This window comes from Dipteris shenzhenensis, chromosome 31 (assembly GCF_047967505.1).
Source record: "Dipteris shenzhenensis isolate YYH24624 ecotype China chromosome 31, Dip_SZ_1.0, whole genome shotgun sequence".
Classification (NCBI taxonomy): domain Eukaryota; kingdom Viridiplantae; phylum Streptophyta; class Polypodiopsida; order Gleicheniales; family Dipteridaceae; genus Dipteris; species Dipteris shenzhenensis.
Genome location: NC_141626.1, coordinates 34,243,038 through 34,265,779, shown reverse-complemented (window position 1 = coordinate 34,265,779; position 22,742 = coordinate 34,243,038). Strand labels below are relative to the sequence as shown.

The 22,742-nt window shown below is 42.9% G+C and overlaps 1 protein-coding gene across 2 annotated transcripts in view; it reads left to right on the top strand.

Moving 5' to 3' along the window:
- Positions 1–9,969: 9,969 nt before the first annotated feature.
- The window catches only part of ABP1 (endoplasmic reticulum auxin binding protein 1), a 38,469-nt gene continuing 25,696 nt past the window's right edge, over positions 9,970–22,742 (top strand). For both annotated transcript variants that reach the window (XR_015540450.1, XM_087369746.1), the window contains exon 1: positions 9,970–10,166. Coding sequence is in view for 1 of the 2 variants with exons in the window: in XM_087369746.1 (XP_087225872.1) it covers positions 10,070–10,166 (97 nt within the window). In the remaining variant the exon portion in view is untranslated. The remainder of the gene's footprint in view (positions 10,167–22,742) is intronic.

Genomic DNA, 22,742 nt, shown 5'->3' with positions numbered 1-22,742 from the left:
CACCTTGAATTGACCAAGGTGAACATTATCCTCATTACAATATGTAGTCTTAGTTAAACCAAAAGGTGCTCAAACGCATTCTCACCAAGATAGTCAATCTCATCAAGATTGATTAGGATTTCAAACTAAATACTACATTGTGAGCATATCAAAGGATCTTTAAGGTAATAAGATATTGGATTCTCTTTTGAAAGGAAAATGGATAAGAGGAAGCATTGGGAGAGGGAGGTGACATTGATTTTGAGAAGAATCCTAGTTAGGAGATGGAATGTGCATCAAGTGTACATCTAAGTCCCAGCAGTTATGAAGTTTAGGTTGAAATCTACATGCGAAAGGGTTTGTCTTGGGGAGAGGGGAGGTCCATAGCATAGAAGTTTAGGTCCTAGGTAGAGAATTGGAAGTTATCTATGTAGGAATTAGAGACTAATCTTCAGACTCAACTCAAAAAGGACAACCACATAAAATACTCTTTGCTAAAAAAGACTCAAGAGCTAGTGACAGAGCAAGACATAGCAAATAGCACTAAATGCCATTTACTTTATAAGAGATTACACATAGAGGGGAAAGCTCCTCATTTGTATGGGCTTTTTGCATCTTTTACAAAGAGCTCATAGATGTAAAGGACCCAATAGAACTTTAAGCTATAAATGCAGATTGTAGACTAGAGAATAAATAAAATCTATGAGAAGAGACTCTATCATAGAGCTAGCTGCACTCAATCCAACCCTGCACTATATAGTTCTTTAGACGCTATTGTAGAGATGCAATTCCACCAACGTCCTATTGCTACTCAATCACCTTAGCCTAGAGATGGCTCTTGAGTACAAAACATCATGTTGAACAACTCAATTGACCACTATGATGCATCTTGCCAGCCATGATCCATGCTACCTATGACTCTCATGAGCTCCCAAGGCTAAGACCTCACAAGCTGACCGGGAAAAAAATAGGCTCAGCCAACACTTCTTGAAACTTCATACTACTAGACCCTCCCGTATGAAATTCACCCAAACATGATAAAATGCCAACAAGTTAATGGAGAGAGCAAATGGCATCAAGGGATGCATGTTTGAATGAAAGTGGTGGAGAAGGAGATAGGATCAACGAAGATGAATCTAGGTGCCATGTGGACAAGTGGCTCTTGCAACCATGAGGCATCCCAAAAGACCTACCTCATCTATGAATGTTTGCATCTAGTCGTTTTCATGACATTGGGTGGTGTGAAAACTTAAGGTTTCTTTGAAAGGGAATATTGACAATCAGTACCACTTTGCATTCATGGTCATGCAAGTATTTGAGTGGCATGATCCAAAAAGAGGATAGGAGGGGGACTTGGACTAGCAGCACGGGTGTGGTATCTTGCATGCTTGCTTTCTTACATGTGATGGGGGTACCTTGGAGCAAGGAATAAGGACTACACGGTGTCGAAGGGGGGAGTATTGAGAGCGGGCATCCATGTGTAGTGTCAACTTCAAAATGGTTTTAAGTACAAGGAGGTTGAGGATGTGTGGGATGTCAAATTTGGCAAACATATCCTGAGAAGGAAATTTTGATATTTTTTCAGAGGTTGTTTTTGGGGCTATGCTTTGGACCCAGGCGTGCTTATACCTATTCCATGAAGGGGAGGTAGGGGGGGCAACACCCCCCCTAGGATTATCACTGGGGGGTTCCAAGGGGAGCCGACAACATGCATTAGGACCCCCTTGGTGGGGGTTTGGGAGTAGCATCCTCAAAGCCAAAAATACATGCAAATTGGCATGAGTTGCTGATGAGTTGTGTGGTCAAAATTGTAAGATAAGAGTCTGTGAGCATGGTAGTAGTGGATATACTGCTTGTATCTTGTATTTCTTGCTTGATGGATAAGAAAAACATAGGATTGTTTGTTTCTCAGTAGATGTAGCCCACACTGGGTGAACCACCTATATCGGTGTCTCTCTTTCTCTTCGATCCCGTGCACTTTCTGTATTGTGTATTTTACGCATTTCGCTTCTTGCATTGTTGCTCCCTTATCGCATTGCTCCAAACAACTGGTATCGGAGCGTTTGTTGGAGCAACATCCGTTGAATCGTTTGCAAGGAGATTCCTGGTTTCAATGGGAGCAATGATGGAAGAAGGAAAGTTAAAATCGAGAAGTTCAATGGCAAGAACTACCAGTATTGGAAGATGCAGATTGAGGATTATCTATACTAGAAGGACTTTTCTTGGCATTAGGTGAGATAGAAAGGAGGCCTACGAGTATGTCAGCTGAAAGCTGGCAGATTCTTGATAGAAAGGAACTAGGAACATTACGAATACGTTTGGGAGCATCAATGTCTTTCAACATACTTGAATAGAAGAAAACAAAGTACTTGATGAGCACGCTAGATACATCATATGAAAAATGATCAGCTTCCAAAAATGTATTTCTTATGAGGCGTCTATTTAATCTGAAGATGTCAAAAGGTGGGTCTATGGTGGTGGCTGATCATTTGAATCAATTCAATACAAATACAAGCCAACTAACATTTGTAGGAGTAAATTTTGATGATGAAGTTCAACCTCTCTTGATTTTGTGCTCATTGCCAAAAATTTGGGATACCTATGGCTGTGAGTAACTCTATTTCTAGGTCAAACACTTCTTGAGAACAAGGGAAGACAAAGGGAGAGAAGAAAGAGCCCAAGACATCGCAACAAGTCAAGAAGAAGTAGATCTAAACCCAAATGAAACTTGGAGTTCTCACCTTGTGGAAAGAAAGGACACCTAAAGAAAGATTGTTCGTCGTGAAAGCAAAAGCAAGGACATGGACAACAAGAGAATATGTAGGAAGAAAATGTGTTGCAAGATGCCCTAATGCTTTCAGTGTATACAATCATCACTTATGCATGGGTAGTGGACTCAGGGGCCTCATACGAAATATTTTCAAGACTATGTTCAAGTTGATTTTGGAGAAGTTCATTTAGGTGGTGATGAAGTACTGCAGGTTGTTGGAAAGGGGAAGGTGTTGATAAAATTACGAATGGAAACCAATGGTTGCTGAAGGAGGTAAGGCATTTTCTTGATTTAAAAAGAAACTTAATTTTGGTAAGACAATTGGATGATGAAGGCTGCACAACCAAGTTTGTAGGAAATTTGTGGAAGGTCACTAAAAGGTTAATGGCAATAGCAAAAGGAGCCAAGGTACTTCCGTTGTATTTATGTACTGGTAATGCTAACTCCCCTATTGCTTTAGCTTCTATAGGAGCAAATACAACTCTGTTGCATCATAGGTTTGGACACATGAGTGAGAAGGGGATGTAGATTCTTCACTCAAGAAAGTTGTTGCCAGGTTTGAAGCAAGTTGATTTGGATTTTCATGAGAACTATGTTTATGGAAAACAAAAGAGAGTCATATTTCTCAAAGTTGGGAAACAAAAAAAGAGAGAAAATATAGAGCTTGTGCATACAGATATATGGGGTTCTGTTGATGTATCATCTCTTCATGGTTCTCATTATTATGTTACTTTTATTGACAATGCAACTAGAAAAACTTGAAATGTCTTTGAAACTTTAAGAAATGGAAAGCTTTGGCTGAGAATGACACAAGAAAGAAGTTGAAGGGTCTCAAATCTGATAATGGAGGCAAATACTATAGCAAAGAGTTTGATAGTTGTTGTTCATACAATGGAATTCATAGAGAGAAGATAACTCCTAGAATGCCATCCTGTGTTAGAGAGGATGAACAAAACAATCACGGAGCATACAAGGAGCATGCGACTACATGCAGGGCTGCCCTTACAGCTTTGGGCTGAAGCAATGAATACAACTATTTACTTGATAAATAGATCTCCTGTAATTTTCCTAGATGGTGGCATTCTAGAAGAGGCAAGGGATAGGTAGAAAGGTTAGAAATTCTTTTCTAAAGGTTTTTGGTTGTGATGCATTTGGGCATGTTGATAAGGAATTGAGAATAAAGGTTGAGGCAAAATCCAAGAAGTGCATCTTTATTAGGATATGTCCAAGTAGTGAGTTTGGTTATCACCCTGTGGGATTATAAAAGTAACAAAATTATTAGGAGCAGAGATGTTGTATTCAATGAAACTACTATGTAAAAAGATCACTTGAAGAAAAAGAAGAAAGAGAATGCAGACACAGAATACACAACTCTTGATGAGATCATAAGAGATGAAATTCCAAAGGTTGTAGAAACTGAGAATGTGCAGAAGTAGTAGCAATAACAACAACAACATTAAAATCCTCCAGGTTCACTTAGAAGGTCTACAAGGGTAACTACACCACTTGAGTAATTTTCTCCTTCTTTCAATTATGTTTTGTTGACTGATTCTAGTGAACCAAAAACGTATGAAGAAGCAATACAGGCAGAATCCAAAAGGAGTGGGAGTGAGGCATGAAAGAGGAAATGGACTCTTTGCTACAAAACCAGATTTGGGATGGGAAAAATAGCATTGCAAAATAAATGGGTTTACAGGGTGAAGCAGGAGGTACAAGGCAAGGTTTATTGTAAAGGGGTTTGCACATAAGAAAGGTATAGACTTTGATGAAATATTCTCTCCTATTGTTAAAATGACTTCAAACGATTTTGAGTCTTGCCCTTATAAAGGAATCGCATCTTGGACAATTAGATTTGAAGACAACTTTTCTTCATGGAGATCTAGATGAAGAGATTTATATGCACTAGCCACAGGGATACGAGGTCAAAGGAAAGGAGGAATTGGTATGTACATTGAAGAAAAGTCTATATGGTTTAAAGAAATCTCTAAGGCACTGGTATTTGAAGTTTGAAAGGTTTATGGCAGAACAAGGTTATAGTAGATGTCATTCAGACCCCTATGTTTATTCTTAGAAATTAGGCAATGGTGAATACGTTATCTTGTTATTGTATGTGGATGACATGCTTATTGCAGGCTCTAATGATTATTGCATGCTCTAACATGTAGGATGTAAATATGCTTAAGAGAAGTTGGTACATACATGAAGGATTTGGGTGCTACAAAGAAAATCCTTGGCATGAGAATAACAAGAGACAGGAAAAACCACAAATTGACATTGTCTTAGAGTGAGTACATTGAAAAGGTATTGGAAAGGTTTGAAATACAGAATGCAAAAATTATTTTTACACCTTTGGCTAATCCGTTTGGATTATGCAAGGATATGTGTCCAAAGACATAGGAGAGGATTTTCTATATCTCAAGGTTCCATATGCATCAACAATTGGTAGCTTGATGTATGCAATGGTTTGCACAAGGCCAAATATTGCATATGTAGTGGGAGTTGTGAGAAGATTTATAAACAATCTAGGTAAAGAAAATTGAATGGATATAAAGTGGATTCTCAGGTATTTGAGAGGTGCAATTGCTTATGCATTATGTTTTAAAGGTTCAAACATTCCTCTACAAGGATATGTTGATACAAATATGGTAGGTGATGAAGATGGAAGAAGGAACACCATTGGGTATGTTTTCACTATAGGTGGAATAGCAGTAAGCTGAAGCTGGGTTTCAAAGTTGCAAAAGGTTGTTGCAATTTCTACAACATAAGTATATAGAGGCAAGTAAAGGGATGATTTGGTTGCAGAGGTTTATGGAGGAACTTGGAAAAAAGAATGGAAATTATAGCTTGTATAGTGACAGCCATAGTGCTATTCATCTTGCAAAGAATTCAGCCTTCCATCATTAGAACAAACATATACAACTCAAGTATCATTTCATCCGATCTATTTTTGAGGATGGACAATTGAAGCTAAAAAGGATACACACTAGACAAAATTCTGCATACATGTTGACTAAGGTGGTAACTAGGGAGAAGTTGAGCTTTTGCTCAATTTCAATTGGTCTTCAAGAATGAGGAACAACATGAGAGATAACCCGATCCAAATATTTTCAATGAGTGTGGTAATGGTGGCATTTTTATGATCAGTCTCCAAGTGGGAGATTGTTGTATGTGGATCTTGATCTTTTTTCAAAGGTTGCTTTTGGTTGTGCTTTAGACCCAGGCATTCTTATCGGGGGGTTCTGAGGGAGGCCGATGACATGCATTAGGCCCCCTTTGGGGTGGGGGTTTGGGGGCAGCGCTCTCGAAGCCAAAAATACATGAGAAATGGTGCATGAGTTGCTCATGAGTAGTGTGGTCAAAATTGGGTGTGGCTCACATAGTAAGAGAGCAATGGATATACTACTTGTATCTTATATCTTCTCACTTGCTGGATAATAAAAACATAGGACTAGCAGTTTCTCTGTGGATGTAGCCCGCACAGGGTGAACCATGTATATCGGTGTCTCTCTTTCTCTTCCATTCCATGCGTTTCTTATATTGTGTGTTTTATACATTCCGCTTCTCGCATTGCTGCTCTGTTATCACGTTGCTCCTAATAGGTTCTCCCTCTCTATGCGAGGAGGAAGCTTGGAGGATTCTACATGCTAAGGTTTTGCACAAGGAGAAAAAGGTTGCCATGACGGGTTTGTGGGAAAATGTTAGGAGGCATATCTGTGAGGTGCGATTTGAGGCAATCAAGCTTGAGTTGGAAAAGTTGGCCAAGGCTAGTGTGGATCTTTTTTTCATTGGTCAAGCTCCTTCGATGGTGGATTTGGACTAGTTCTTGGCCTTTGAATGTGAGCTACCTTAAAATGGGTATGTTGCTCCATTCTTGGGTAGATTTCTTTCTCTTGCATTGTGTATCTGAGGCTCTCTAAAATGATTTGTTGGTTCACTCATATGTTTTTGTGGGTGTTGCTGTCTTGGCTATTCCATGGAGTCCTTCTTTCAATATTGATGGGTTCATGTTTCATGATTTCATAGTAAGGGTGGATATTTTGGGCATGCTTAGTTGGATGGGAGGGTCTTTGGAGGGCATTGGCTAGTTCTTCAGGAAATATCCGACTTGTTCCTCCTTCACATCGAATGGTGTTTGGAGCCAAAAGGGCTTGGATCTTATGGGGTTGAGTTCAAGAGATTTCTAGATGAGGTGTTTGTTACTCAATAGGCATGACTTAACTCTTTTTAGATGCTTGCCATATTTGTAGGAAGATGGGGCCCTTTGCTTGATGTTGCACGGATAGGGAGGAGAATATTGCCCTTACAAAAGGTGACAAGATACTCAACTCACAAGAGGTTCCATTTGAGGCCTCATAGCAAGTCTAATTGCCAAAGGGACATGCATCCTCCAAAAAGAATTGTGTGCATCTCCAACACTTGACAACCTTAATGGTGAGGAGAAGGGCCCACCAAATGAGGAGCCTTAGAGGATGGTTTGGTAAGAAGGGGAAGACCATGGTGCATGTTCCTAGATGAAAAGAGGGTGTTTCAAACTCAAAGGAGGTTATCTTGTCACAGGGTGTGCATAAAGGCAAGCACGTTCAGAAAGGCAAATGGGAGAGTCTTGTTGGAAAGGGAAATCCTGAGGATCCCTCGACTTGCCCTTGTTTGAGAAGATTCATGTGTAGGAGGAAGAGCTGCCCAATGCCAATTATAAAAAGAGAATTCATGAAGAGAAACCTGGCCCAAAGAGACCTATCATGGAAGTAGGGTCAAAGGCAAATGCACCATCCATGGATATAATGTCTCTAAATGCCTTAATGAGGTAGCTAGAAATTTTGGAGGAGATGAAGAAATCATTTCCACTTCTTGCAAGTGGCATGCAAGGTGTTTGTCCAATAAAAAGTCGAGTAAGAAAGGGTAGTGCGAGGGTCCTTATTATCTTGGCATGTTAGGGGATGCTATGATAAGGTTTAGGTTTTAGGGTTTGCCCTCAGCTCTTTGTAGCTGATATAGTTGCATTCTCTGAGGAGAGTTAAAATAGTGTGGCAAAACTTTGTAATGTTTTGAGAAAATTTTGTGAGATTTGGTGTTCTGAATGCAGTAGTTGATCTAAATTCTTTGCTCTTAGAATTGATCACACTCCTCTTCCAGATTGACCTGCTACGCTATGAATAAATGGGTTGAGAGGGGTGTTGTTAGTAAGGTATTTGGGTGCTCCCATAGACTTGGGCTTATCCCGTAGACAACATTGTGATTGGTTTAATGAGTCCTGAATCTAGCAAAAGATGCGGGCTTGGTATGGGATTTGTTTGGTCATGTCCTATTGATTCAGCATGTGCATTAACCTTCTACTACCTATCTCGCATCCCTATGGAACTTCAAGAAGAGTCATCAGATGGAAATTGAGCAGCTTCTGCATGCCTTCTTGTGGGGCAAGTGTCAGCTGCATGAATCACTTAGGAACCTCTTAAGTTGCCAAAGTTGATTGGTTTACCATATGTAGGGGTGATGAATCTATACCTATTATGCAAATGGCTGCCTCACTTCACTTATTTGAGTGTAACCCCTTGGTGGGGATCATTTAGTGGTTTGTGAAAAATGGAAAAGCTAGAGGAGTTGGGACTAGGAGGGGTCTCTCTTGGTGCCACATGGTTTCTTGTTAAGATTGTGGCTATGAACTTAATGTTGGGACTTGTGGAAGCTTCGCAAGTGTGTGATTATTTCATTTCTTGGAGAGAACATTTAGGTTTAGAAGGCTGATGCAAGTCTTCGTGAGAGTAATCAGTGGGGTTGGGCAGTTTTGCTGTAGAGAATAAATTGCTCACATTCTACCACGGGCCAAGAGTTTAAAGAGAACAGGAGTGTGTTCTTGGTTACAACTTTGGGAGGCGAGGCTGCCTTGCTAACATTATGGTCTAGTTTAGGCTTAATGATAGGGAGGTGGTCCTGATTGCTTTGGTGACAACTTGAATCGCTGAAAATTGGCGTCCAATTGTGTGGTGTCGTATAGTGAATCAATGGTGTATTTCGAAGATGAGTTTGAGGAAGGTATCCTCAAGGATGATCTACAGAAGGCTGATGGAGAGGCATTTGATGGCAGCATCCTTAAATACTAACTGGAATTTAAGACGGAGCTAGGGTTGGTGTGAAGACAATCTCAAGGATATTTGGAAGGGCTGCATAGCTTGTAAAGCCAACTTTCTTTTGTGGAAGGTTTTAAAGATGTGGTTGCCACTAAGGGTAGATGAACTAAACGACTGGGGGTTAACCCTTGTTGTCAACTGTGTGGGAGGGCTGTTGAAGACATCCGCAACGTGATGTGGTCGTGCCCAGTCACACCAGAACTTTGTGGCATCTAGTGAGAGGGGTTATTAGAAAGGTGGGCTTGATGCCGCACTCCTCCCTAAATTCGAGGTGGAGGTTGGTTCTCAGTGGAGATCCTATGGGTTTTCCTTCTTACTTCGGCTACTTGTTGGCCATACATCCGTGTGGCTTTGTTTTTGTCAGTATGGGCCATGCATGATTAGATTGTTTTTCACGAGTTAGGGAGGTTGGGGACAGTATGAAAGGTTGATGGCTGCTATGTTGAAGTTTACTTTGTTAGACCTTAGCAGCATGAAAGATTCATTGGCTGGATCTTGTCTGCTTGAATTTAGTGTTCCGCTATGTTAGGGCCTTCACACACCGTAATTGTGCATTGAAAGCATCTGGGACATGGGTTGGAAATGGACGGGCAATCTTGCCCATCCATGATCCATGGGCGGTGCTCATAGTGCTCAAGTCTATAAACACCCTTAGGTCTATCGTGGCTGCCCTTGCATCCTAGGGCCACTGACAACTTACCATTATAATTGTACTTTGGCCTTTCTTGGGGGTTGACCTCCTACTCTACTTGGGCTCCTGGCCGTCCTGCAAAAGTTGTGTGAAGGATTGCCATCCTAAGTGGCCCAATAGGAGGGACGAGCTCGGAAAAGATGTGTGTCCGACCCATGAAAGCCGCGCAGTCCATGGCCAACACCTCCAACTCCATCTCCTCCAAGTTGGTGACATAAATTACCAGCCTCATGAGTGATGATTGGCCCATTCGATCTCCTCCAAGTTGGTGATACAAATTGCCAGCCTCTTATATCAAGGTGGTGTGAACCACCACACCCGGACGCCATCCTCGTGGATGCGTGGGCGGATGGGTGTGAACCCACCTTAAGAAAGTTCTTTCCTGACGGCTGGGTAGTGGTGATGCAGATTTGGGTTGACGGATTAAGCCATCCACGTATTGCCACTTGTTATCACTCATCGTTTATATTGCATTTTACTGAGCTGCCTTGATCTACCTTGAAGATGGCGAATCTAGGGAGAAAGCTGGCGTGCGTCATTGCAACCATCTTTTCTGCTTGGACCGTTCGAGCATCGGGTCCCCCCGATTGCCTAAAACCAGGCATGATTTTGAATTCTCCCCTGGAACTGAGTTCGTTTTCCTATATCAATGAAGAGCACTGACGTGAGAGATAGAAATCAGTTTGAATTTGCAATGAAGACAACTAGCGTCAGAGTAGAAGGCAGTAGCTCGATTATCCGCTCTGTAGGAGATCCAAAGATGGACTATCTGGGCGGAGGGATTAGAAAAATGACCAAATATTCTTCTTAAAAATTTTACTCTGCCGTGCAGAAAGTTGTAACTGGGACGCGTCGCTTTGTTGAAAACCCATACCTAGATATACCGAATAGGGTGCATGAATTCTTCTTTTTGGTATATCAAAGTTGGACGTCAAAGCTCAGTAATGACAGGCTGTGCACATTCTTGTGTCTGGCTCCTGCGCAGTTCGCATCCGAGTATCCTACGTGTTCTGTTATTCGTACATCTTTCCTTTTAACATAGCCCATCTCATAGGCACCTTGCCGAAAGCTATAAATACCTGTCTTACAATGGGTTAGTCTGCAAACCAAAGGTCCTCAGACCTGAAATCATTGTTGGCCACATGTATAGCGAGGAATTCATAGTAGAGTCAAGTTTCACTACAAAACTTCAATGAGTCTTAGGATTCGCCTTTGGAACACACTTCTTAACATAGAGAATGCCTTTACCACGATACAAAAGTGTAGAGTAGATATCTTCAAAAAAATAATCACAAAAAAACTGAGTAAAGGAAGCACACACACAACTGAAGACATGGCATGAAATGTCACCATTGAACTTGCTTCCTGTTTTCATCTTTTGACTGCTTAACATGCTATGAATGAGAAAACCCAAATATTCTTTGTACGGGACTTGGACTGTGGGAAGCTGTGGTACAATCTGACTCAAGTATAGCCGTTGCCTCTTGACATGCTCCTGTTTTTACCAGCGGGTTGCAGTCTAAATGCTAGGTCTGACAACACCTATGGATGCATTGAATCTTGCACTTGAGATCATGGTGTACTTGTGTTCAGCGAGCTCGTGCAAAGCCTTGTGTGGTGGTGATTGACTGGCAGACTAGTCAGCTCACCAATGGTAGTATGCATTTTGTTTTTAACTTGGTTTGAGGAATTGGGTTTGTCTCTGTGTTCTTCTGTTAATAGGAATCCTATTTCAAGTAAAAAAACTCCTAATATTGTACAGCTCCATTGTAAATAGTCCCCGATGCTGCCCTCAATCATCAATGGCAATGCGAGATTACAAAGAAATAGCAAAATTTTAATTCACAACCTTCCTTGAGAACTTGCTGGAATCTCCCATCTGTAAAGGTGCTTTGAAATATTAAGATTTTCTTTGTTCAGGCGTTTTTCAGGCGTTTGGTGAAGTATCTGCCACACTGTCCACCACAAGAGAGTAGATGAAGTTAACGAGGAACTATTATCAAGTATAGAATCTGTTGTCAGTGTCCTGATTGCCAAAGTATGGTGTGCCATTAATATATTGGTGGACTCTTTTGGCTGCCTTCAAACAGTGCTTATGAGGTTGCATAAGCTGGCTAAGTATTCTGATAGCAAAATAAATATCAGGTCTAGACCTGCAACTTCCTGTATTTTTTGTAACTCTTCTTCAAAACTTAATTGGCATATTTAGACACTAAAACGCCATCTTTTGACTACTAAGGGGATAATGAATATAAGAAGGATTTCCCTTCCACCTTAAATGATATTGGAAAGCATAAATCCATTAATTTCAGATGCAAGCTCACACGTGAAAGCTTGTGCATACAAGTGTCTTGCATTCGCACTAGAAATCCTGGATTCAAGCTCTTGGAGAGACGTTTGGGTGGAGGTATGATCACTCAGTGGCCACTGATGACCTAGCTTAATCGAACTGAACCTGCCTAACTTGATCATGATTACCAATTTCACCTGTGGTCCAAGTTACCCACACGGGAGGACTTCACTCTAGTAACAACTGAGTCGTATCATAAGATCCCTGACTCACATCAGAGATTTAATCTAATGAAATGGAAAAATAAAAGAGAGAAAATTACATTTAAGAGAGATACTATGTCGTGACAATGCCCTCCCGCTCAAGGGACAGCTGTCCTCAGCTCTAGAGCATTGTTGTAGACTGCCAACACTTGAGGATGCTCATGGAAGAGCTCGTTAGATAGCAATTTAGCATTGAAGATGGGATATCTGGAAAACTTATCCAGAAACTTTCAAAATACTTTGCCACGATGAGATAGGATTCTAGAGGAACAGAATGGAGGGTTAATTGGGTCTTGTTAATCCTTTCTCTAGGAGCTTCTCTATTTGACGTCAGATTTCCTCTTGTTGGGGAAGAGTTTGGCAATAGAGAGTTATATTAGGTTGAGAACCAGGAACTGTGTTGATTTTATGATCTTTAGGTCTTTCGGGAAGGCAACTTTTGGATAGACCTTGAATAAAACGTTAGGAGTATCTGTCTAGGAGAGCTTCTCTCAGAACTTGCAAGCTCAATAGAACAAAGAAATATTGGTTTCCTTTACATATATAAAGTGGAAATGCACTCACTTTTAAAGAATCTGGGGGGGTTGAGTGTGACGTACCATGGGGATGTTGGAGAGGTAAAGGGTCAATGCCCCACCTGTGAGCCCCCAAATGATGAGAACTCAGGGGCTTGACACCTGCATAGCATTGTGGGTAGATGGACCAGTAGGGGGATGGGCTGAGGCTGCCATGTTGGCAGCAAGATGGCTGCCACATGGACAGAAGATAGACACCCTGTTTAGGGTTTATTTGGGGCAGCCCAGGGCCACCAAAGTCTGCCTTTAGTGGGGCTGGAAAGAGCCCAGCCAGGAGCCCAAGCGAACTGCTACAGTGCGCAGAAGGAAAGCACTGGAAAGGGGCTGCGACGGAGAAGCGAGTAACATGGTTGCCAGCAGCAGGTGGTATATGATCAGGAGAGGCTGCACAGTCTGCAACAGGTGGTGCACAGCAGCAGCATGGACAGTTGGTACCACAGAGGCCTTGGAACAGGTCAGAAGGGACTGACAGATGACCTGCAGAGTAGGCACCTGCTTGGCAGGGCCTTATACAGGCAGGGGAGGCTAACTTGGGTTGGCAGTCTGCAGCAGACTGATCGGCAAACCCACGGATCTGGTCGGCCAGTCTATAGGAACATGGTTGGCTGCAGTCTGTGATTGGCCAGACCAGCCAACCAGTCGGCTGTTGCAGGGGCATCCAGGCCTATAAACAGAGTTCATCGGTGGGAGCTCCATCCATTCCTTGGTGCTTAGTCTACCAATCACTGTGAAGCCGTGAAGAGCAGTGGGAACCCCCTAGAGATCATCATCCAGAGAGTACTTTGAAGGAGCACTAGTCTTGACGTCTGCAGCAAATCTAGGTGCAGACCTACACCTGTAGGAGCACGAGGTGCAGCAAAGGGAGCTTTGTCTGCAGTACACATTGGAGCATGAGTCCTCAGCCTTGAATCCTACACAGAGGCACATGGCAGAAGAAGAGGAGGTTCCTTTGGAAGGGCCAGCAAACAGAGCCTTGTTTTGGTACCTTACCTCAGGGATTGTTTCTAGAGGTGTTCGTACATATGTTGGCAAGTTTTGTACTTGGTATTTACCTATATATCTGTTCTGTCTTGGCTGTACATCTTAGCTCTCTTTCAGATCTGAGTTGCCCTCTTTACATATAAGTAAGCGCATGTATTTGAGTTGTGTTCCACATAAGTTTGACCCATTATTTTGCAAACAAAAGCTTGCAATTTGTTCCAAAAATCTGGCTCACATTGAGTCGAAATATTTGCAAAAACTGCCTCAAGTCTACACTAGACTCAAAAAAGTTGCAACAGCAGCTTAAGCCCCAAAATGTATGCAAAAGAACCTGTGAAACTCTAAACATCAGCAATTTCTTGAAAGTATCAAGTTGTTTGTCTGCAAAAAGCAGGTTTAGTCAAAAGCCCCAAATTTAATAGACAAACATACTTGAAATTGCAAATTTCTCACTTAATCTGAGTGAATTAGACTGCAGAAATGAACAGATTTGCACATTTGCCTGAAATTTACAAAAGTCCAAATGTCTGCAATGCCAACGAGTCACAATATCGCAAATGCCCAAATGTATTGACTGAGTTTGCCTACAAATATGGAAGAGGACAGCAAGAACTACAAGAAGCAGTACAACAAGCGCAGATTCATACAGCTCTAGTCGTGCATAGATTGCGAGGTAACACATGTGTAACAGGCATCGATGAAGGGAAAGAAAGATAGTTTACTAAGTCTTTGAAAGAATGAAGGGTCTATGAGACTGAAAAAACCAGATACAATGAGCTGAATGGGTGGAGCCACTAAGCGGGCATCTGCGCCAATAGAAATACAAATACAAGTACTAAATATATCAACCCATGTAGATCTGCAATAGGGTATCTCTGTGATGGCCCTTTGTATGCTGTCTGAGGAACCAGGTCCAGTGGTTGCCTAAGAATGGATAAGAGGGTCTCAGTAGTAGACATAGGCTCTTGTGGCGATTGGCACTACGGAGGGTTAATGTCGGTCAACCTGCATGGTCCACTGTGGTCTCCTCGCAATAGATCTCCTTTGGGCGAGTGCCAGTGTCACCTTGTCGGCTGTGTTCCTAGTCTAGCAAACATGGAGGGAAGATTCCCAATCCTCATCTGATCTCGTCTCCATATCCTGATTAGCTAGTCTCTATGTCATTCAGCCCCATGAATGAAGATCGCTAGCTGTCTCTGATCTGGGTGAACCAAGAGGTTGGAGAGGGGTCCGAATCATTTTTTGAAATAGATAGTGGTGGCGGCCTCGGATCTTGTGGTACATAGGACATCTGAAAATGAAGTGCTCCTCTGACTCTACCTTCTATAGATCTCAGAGTGCAGATGCGGCTCTCTCTAGGTATGTCCTCAGACCATCTAATCTCAATCGATGGGAAGAAACACAAAACTGTTTGATTGTCACATGCACCCGTACACTTGGGTACATTGCGACACATTGGCTACATCGACAAGTGCTTAGTAGATCCCTTTATAGGCGATTTTGTCATATGTTGTGACCCCATTGTGATCCCTCAGTCCAGGGACAGTCAGGCACGAGCTATGTAGGTCAGTCTCCTAGCCTTAGGATCAGTCGTAAATAACTCGTACCCATGGTAGATCTAGTTAGGATAGGTAGGTTCAGCTTTAGGTTAGTAGTTAGAAGACAATCCTAAAAGCCAGGTCTAGGCAGCCAGCAAAGGCTGACCGGGGTTGACTGGCCAAAGGCTGCCCGGTCAAAGGTTGATTGGTCAAAGGCTGATTGGTCAAAGTCAAACGCTGACTGGTCAAAGGGCGATTGGTCAGCCTAACCAGCCTTATATAAAGAACTCCTTGGGGCCTTTTCAGGCATTCAATTTTCAGCCTCTCCTCCAGCTTCAGTGCAGCTCCCCTCCTGAGTAGCCCTTATGCACCCCAGATCTGGCCTTTGGAGCAGGAAACGGAGGGAGGTTTTGACTTCTGTTTCATCAGCTCTTTACAGTTTTGTATTATAGTTTACAGGAGCTCCTTTTCAGCTCTCGTTCTCAGCTCGACATCTCAGCTTCTCAAAGTTTCTCTGCTCCATATCGCAGTCCTTACATCTTTCCGTTCACCTCTCTCACTCACGCAGTAACCTGCATGCCTGTGGACAGCACAAGCCTTATCCTTAGCCTTGCAGAGTGGTCTACATCATCCATGTGGACAGCATTGAGGCCTTGGTCCGTGGCTGGTCTGTTGCTCAGGTTTTGGGTCAGTACACGAGGTCACAGTGTCTCTTCAGAGCAGCGTTCTATGAGCTCTTGAAGAGTGTTATTTGTACTTCGAAGTTCTCCAAGTTTAAAGCAAATTCTCCCCTATATTGTGGGAGGGGATCCTCAGTGGGTACAGGGACCCAATCAGTTTGTCATCTCCATTACTCTCTCTGTGGTGTATAATTACGATTCCTCGCTAAAGGTTTGAAGAAGGTCTTGCTATGATTAAACGATCAGAGAACCGTTGCATGTTATACTAATCGAGATCCTGAGGAAGCGGGGGAGGTGGATCCATTGTAGTCGCGGTCGATGAAGCTCTCCGCCACTGATGTATGTACCCAGTGCTCTCTATAGAAGCTAAGATTTACAGGAAGCTCGCTACGTGCTAACTAGGTCCTATATGTGTGTATCTATATGAAATCCTCTCGAAAGACTTGGCTAGCCTCGTGATAAGTGAGCAGGATCAAGGCTATACTTAAAAGGAGGCAGTCTGTCCATGTGAAGTTCAAGGCTCGCAAACCATCCGCATGTACGAGCATACCAACACCTATGCTCACCCTCAATTGCTAATGTCATGGGACGAATAGGCCGGCCATGGTAACCTTCATGGGCATGAGGTCAGGGAACGAAAATCCCTAACTTAGTAGGTATGTGATCCTTTGGAATGCTGCATCAAGCTAGAGTGGGGGGACCCCGAACTTAGCCAAGATGATTTGGTGTGGGATTGACGGCTTCATGCCGATCATCAAACGTGGAGCCTCTCCACCCTAGCCCAATCCACCGTTGATAGATCAAGGCTCCAACGTGGGCTGTCATACATATAAATGGGTGGACCAAAGAATCAAAGAGAAGAGGCTTGGTCCGGGATCTTGGAAATGAGAGTGAAAGCATTGGTGCTCAAGCATGGCAAGCGTGGCATACCCCTTGCTCAATTGGGCCTGCATCAGTGATCTCATCATGAAGATTGGGCTTGAGAAAACACTCCTGGGTATGTGTAAGATGCAATGATCTCTACCGGCAATCTGTCAAAGGCGATTTGCTCTATGCATGACTGCCCTGGATGTATCAAAGATCATAACTTTGGTTTTACCAAGATCGACCTTCAAATCATGTATCTCACAGAAGGTGTGAAGTGCAAGTGTTGCTGGAGGCCCTCAGCTGAACAGGAAAGTAAGCCCACATTGTTTGCGTATAGGACAATGTGAATCAAGGAGCTGGCAAGAAATGAGTCTGCCCTCCTATTATTTAGATGAAATTCTCAAGCTCGTCAATTGTAAGGCTGAAGGCAACCAATCGTAAGCTGAAGGCAACGGATAATTTTGCAGGCGGTTTATGAATCGCAGGGACGATCAGAGCAACGACGGGCAGCACACAGGTCATGGGGTTTAATGGAGCATCGACAAGTGACTCTCAGATGATCTGTTAGAGTTAGCTCAAATGTCTATCTCTCATGTAAGTTACACACCAATATTTCAGGGCCTAATGTTGTAAGGCCCCCATATGAGGAGAAGCCTTTCTAACATCTCATATTTTTAGGCAATCTTACAAAAATAGGTTTTAATATATTTGCCCCTATCTTAGAAAACATGCCGCCATACAAACTTTCAGCACTTTTCTGCCTGTTCAAGCCGTCTTGCAGCTGCCATCAGCGTATTGCGTGTTTGATGCCTCTCTTACACTGTGTAGCAGTCAGCAAGAGTATCTTTGGAGCCCTCACTACTCAGCCTGTGTGCAGCAGCCAGCAAGAGTCTGTGATACTTTGAAGTTTAATCTGTAAAAATGATCGCAATTTGCAATTTGCAATGTATTATGTACTATCAGCTCAAGCTTAATTTTGTGGCATGTGCATGTGCGTGTGATGTGCAATTTTTCTAATGGACCATGGTTAAGGACATTATTTGAACCAAGTATCTAGTATCTAGCTATAAGTTATAACTTATTAGTGATCACCATAATACTATATAATATGTAATGTCACATGTGCATCTATTAATAATAAGATATATACAATGTATCATATGTACATATGTCACACACACTTTTTTGTTTGGGGAAATCCATTTGTTTTTATATAGCAAAAAACAATACCCAAGAAGGGGACAGCCAGCTCCAACATCAAAAGATCTCATTATATGACAAGAAAGTAGGATAATCAAGATCCCTCGCGTGGATGCAATCAATAGAGATGCCTAGGAGAAGTGATACTCAGCTAGGGAGGGATCACCAAAGACCCTATGATTGCATCCTTCCGTAGAGTCAATAGTGCCCCTTGTTTGACAGGATGAAAAACCAAACGGCCGGCATAGCTTGCTAAAGCAAAAACTAGGGAATCGGTGCCTAAAGATGCTGATTGGATGGGTATAGGCCCATCATGGGTTATTGAGAGAGGGTGTAGGGTTAGGTGAGTCATTGCCTCCACCAGTGCTTCTTGCTCGACCTCCTCCTTACTAGCCTCATCTCCCTTCTTCCTACCTCTCATCTCCTCTTACACCTCCTCCTCCATGCTCATCCCATTCTTCTTCATGTTCATCCCATTCTGGTCCTTCCCATCCCACTCATCAGGGTTGCTCTTCAGCTCATCTTTGAGCCTATGCCAGCTCATTTTTGGGATGGTCTTCCTCCTTTACCGCGTTTGGAAACCCTTCAAGCTATCTTTAGCTCAGAAGGGGTTCTTGCCCTATTCGCCCTCAACTCATCTCCTCGTTTGCCGTTTTTTTGGTAGCCAGTTAAGTGCTTATGTCGCCCATTTTTAGGGCTTCTGCTAGCCCTTAGGGCGAGGGCCATCACCGATGTTTTTTGCCATTCCACCTTGCTCATTGAACGCACAAACCACCTCCACAAACCGGCTATGATTTTTTTTTCTTTTTCCATTTCTTTCTCTTGCTAGGAGGCGTTGACAGAGCGATGGTGATCCAAAAGTTGGCTTTTTGCTAATCACCCTTGACACCCTCTGCAATGAAAGGGGGAAGGGCAGATTAGAGAAAGGAGTAGAATTGGTAGGAGGGAGAGAGATGAAGGGGAAGAAGGAGAGGAAGGGGTAGAGGGAGAGGAAGAGAGAGGAAGAGTGAGGGGAAGAGAGAGATTGGGAGAGAGAGTAGGCAGCACGTAGGAGGAAGGAGGAGTGAGTAGATAGGATTGGATGTCACATCAAAAGGTTCTACAATGAGTGGTGGATGGAGACTTATATAGTCCTTCCACATGTCCCACCTAAAATCCTCTCTAAAGGGTCTCTAAATTAGCCCATTTCCCCCCTTCATTACAGCCATCCCTTCCCATAGAATTTTGCCCACAAAATTTTACATCCTGGCTGTCCAAAGAGTGCAGCAAATAGTAACTACTCATGAGCCCGTAAGGAGATAGGGGTAGTCTTGGACAATGCTTTCTGGCTGCCATGAATTTTCATGCTCAGGGAGACCTTGCCATTTGATAAGATACTCTACGTAGATCTTGTTTTGGAGCACATGGTCTTCGAAACCCACGATGCGCTCCGGGGCATAGAGGATGTGACCCTCCTCATCCATAGGTGGTAGCTCAGGAAGAACTTGGACATGCTGTCCTACATGCGGCTTCAGCAAGGTCACATGGAAAACATTATGAATCTTGGAGGTACTGGGTAGCTCCAACTCAATTTTGCGGATGATCTTGTAGGGACTGTATGTGAGCAAGCTTCGTATTGGTGTTACCTTTCAACGAGGCATAACGGTTCTTATGGAGGCGTAAATGCAAATAATCCCCTTCTTCAAAAGATAGATACCTCCTGCATTCACCCACATACTGCTTTTGCTTGGCTTGGGCATCTTGCATATTCTTCGTAGCCAATTGCAGAAGGGCATCAATTCTTTCCAACTCACTCCTTGCCTGCTGATTTTTCACAGCTATGTCTGCCATTAAAGGTGGCATCCCAACCTTGCATCCATACATTGCTTTAAAAGGGCTCATGCCAATGGAAAGGTGTTTGGTACTGTTGTAGCAAAATTCAGCCAAAGCCAGCCACTTATCCTAGGACTTCTGTGTATCGTGCCTCGAGTATTCCTCCACCCATGTCTTCAGACTCTCTGACTGTCCATCTGTCTTTGGGTGGTTACCACCCATGTGTTCACCCTCTCTGATTGTCCATCCGGTAAGCAGTGCTAGGTGTGAGGAGAGTACCCTTCGCTGTGAATAACTCTTGCCAAAAGCGACCCATAAACTTTGCATCTGTGTCACTGACAATTTCCTGAGGGAAGCCCTGATGCTTAATAACTTGCTCAATAAATTGCCAAGCAACCTATGATGCTGAATACCTGGTTTTAGTGGGTATGAAATGAGCCTGTTTTGTCATTCTGTCCACCACCACATAAATGTGATCCCATCCCTTCTCTGTAGATGGCAACCCTTTGATGAAATCCATAGCGATATGAGTCCATTTTCCTTCTGAAGTAGGGAGAAGTTGGAAGAGACATGCGGGTAGCTGGCTGTCCACCTTATTTTGTTGGCAAGGCAAGCATTCAGTGACATATTCAACCACATCTCGCCACATGCCATCCCAAATGAAACCCTGTTTGATTCTTTCATATGTCTTAGTGATACTAGCATGTCCAGCTGTAGGAGATGAGTGCATTTCCTACAAAACCAGCTGTTTATACTTTGAATTTGGCACAAGATAAAATACAACATCCCATTATGAAGCTTAAATTCAGCATGCCCTTGGTTGGAAGGCTCCTGTAACTCCAGAAATATGGGCGCTGCCTTCAAATCCTGCATATACTCTTCTTGAATCCCATGAATCCAATCTTGATAGATGGTGGAAACGGCAGACAGACTGCAAGACCCACATTCTAGACAAAGCATCGGCAACCACATTTTCTTTCCCTTTCTTGTACTCAATGTCAAAATCGTAGGACTGGACTGCAGCGAACCACCTCTTCTGCTTCATGGACAAATTGTGTCGCGTAAGGAAGTACTTGAGTGTCCTATGATCCGTCTTAACCTTAATCTTGCTACCGTATAGGTAGTGGTGCCATTTCTCAAAAGCATGTAGTATGGCGAGCATAAATATGATAGTCCAATTCCTTGGCTGTATAATTTCTACTCTCCAAAGCTAGAAGTCCATGTTGCTGTCTCAAAAAAGCCCCCAGGCCTTGCCCAATTGCATCTGCCTCTACAGTGAAAGGGCTTGAAAAATCAGGGCACACTAATACAGGTGTATTACTCAAGGCACGTTTGAAGTCCTCAAAACTGAGTTGTGCTTCTCCTGACCTTTTGAAAGCATCCTTTTTTAACAAGTCAGTGAGAGGGGCTGTCCTCTTGGCAAAATGTTTAATAAATCTCCTATAGAAAGAAGCCTGATTTTGCGGCTGTGGTCAGTCCCTTATGCATTTTACCTTGATTGGATCCACTTGAATTCCATCCTTGCTCACAATGTGGCCAAGATATTCACTCTCTTCCACCATGAAAGCGCATTTGCTGGCTTTAGAATAAAGCTGATGCAATCTCAAGATTTCCAGGACTTGTTTGACATGTCTGATATGTTCCTACTTGTCTTTGCTGTAAATGAGGATGTCATTAAAAAAAACCAGCACATATTTGTAAAGAAGAGGCTGCAAAATGTTATTCATGAGTGCCTGGAAAGTAGATGGTGCATTGGTCAATCCAAAAGGCATAACTTTGAACTCATATAAACCTCTTTCTGTGCGAAAGGCTGTCTTGTGCTCATCTCCTTCTCTCATTCTGATTTGATGGTACCCTGACCTCAAATCAATCTTAGTGAAAAATCGAGCGCCCTTGAGTTCATCCAACAAGTCATCTATCCTAGGGATCAGAATTTTGTTCTTGATAGTAGTGTTATTCAAGTCTCTGTAGTCAATGCACATGCAGTATGAACCGTCTTTCTTCTTCACTAGGAGCACTGGGGATGCAAAAGGAGAAGTGCTATGAGAGATAAAGTTCTTCTCAAGCAATTCTCACACCTGTGTGGCCACTTCTTCTCGTTCTACCTTCGAGAGACGGGACGGAGTCTTATTAATTGGCTTGCTACTAGGCTCAAGTACTATGGCATGATCAACACCTCTGTGTGGAGGCAACTGTGAAGGCATATCAGCAAACACATCTGTAAATTCTGAGAGCAATTTCTGCCTATTACAATCCTCAACATGGGAAATGCTACCCTCCTGAGTAACTAACACATTCAGTGCATAGATGGCAGACTCTCTCTTGAGTTCTCTGGCCAGCTGCTTCACTGAAATGACCTGCAATTCAGGGGTTGCAATACCATGCAATGTTATAGATCTTCCATGTGAACAAAGCTGAGTGACAGGGCATTTAAGTCCATGCTGATTTTGCCCAAGGATTTCAGCCAATCACAGCCCAGGATAGCATCGATTGGGCCCATATCCAATGCCAAGAGATCCCCAACAAAATCATAATCCATAGAGAGCTTGATCCTTGCATCTTGGCAATGAAATTTACAGACCAAATGCTGTCCATTTGCCACCTCTACTCTCAGCCCATGATCAATCTCAGTTGCAATCAGTCCCACCTTCTGTAAGGCCTTAGAATTGATGAAACTATGAGTGCTACCGCTGTCCACAAGCATGTGAACAGTCCTGCCATTAATTTTCCCTTTCAATCTGATAGTTTCAGCACTTCTAGCACCCACCAAGACATGAAAAGAGATAGCATAAATTATTTGCTGCGCATCCCAATAGATCTCCTCGTCCATAGGAGCATTTCTATTTGCATCCTCTCACGCAAGAAAAGGCATAGCACCTTGATGCTCCATAAGAACAGCCGTAGGTCTATGACCTTGCATGCCATGAGTGGGCTGAATGTCTAGTGATGACATATCGTGACCAATTGCACT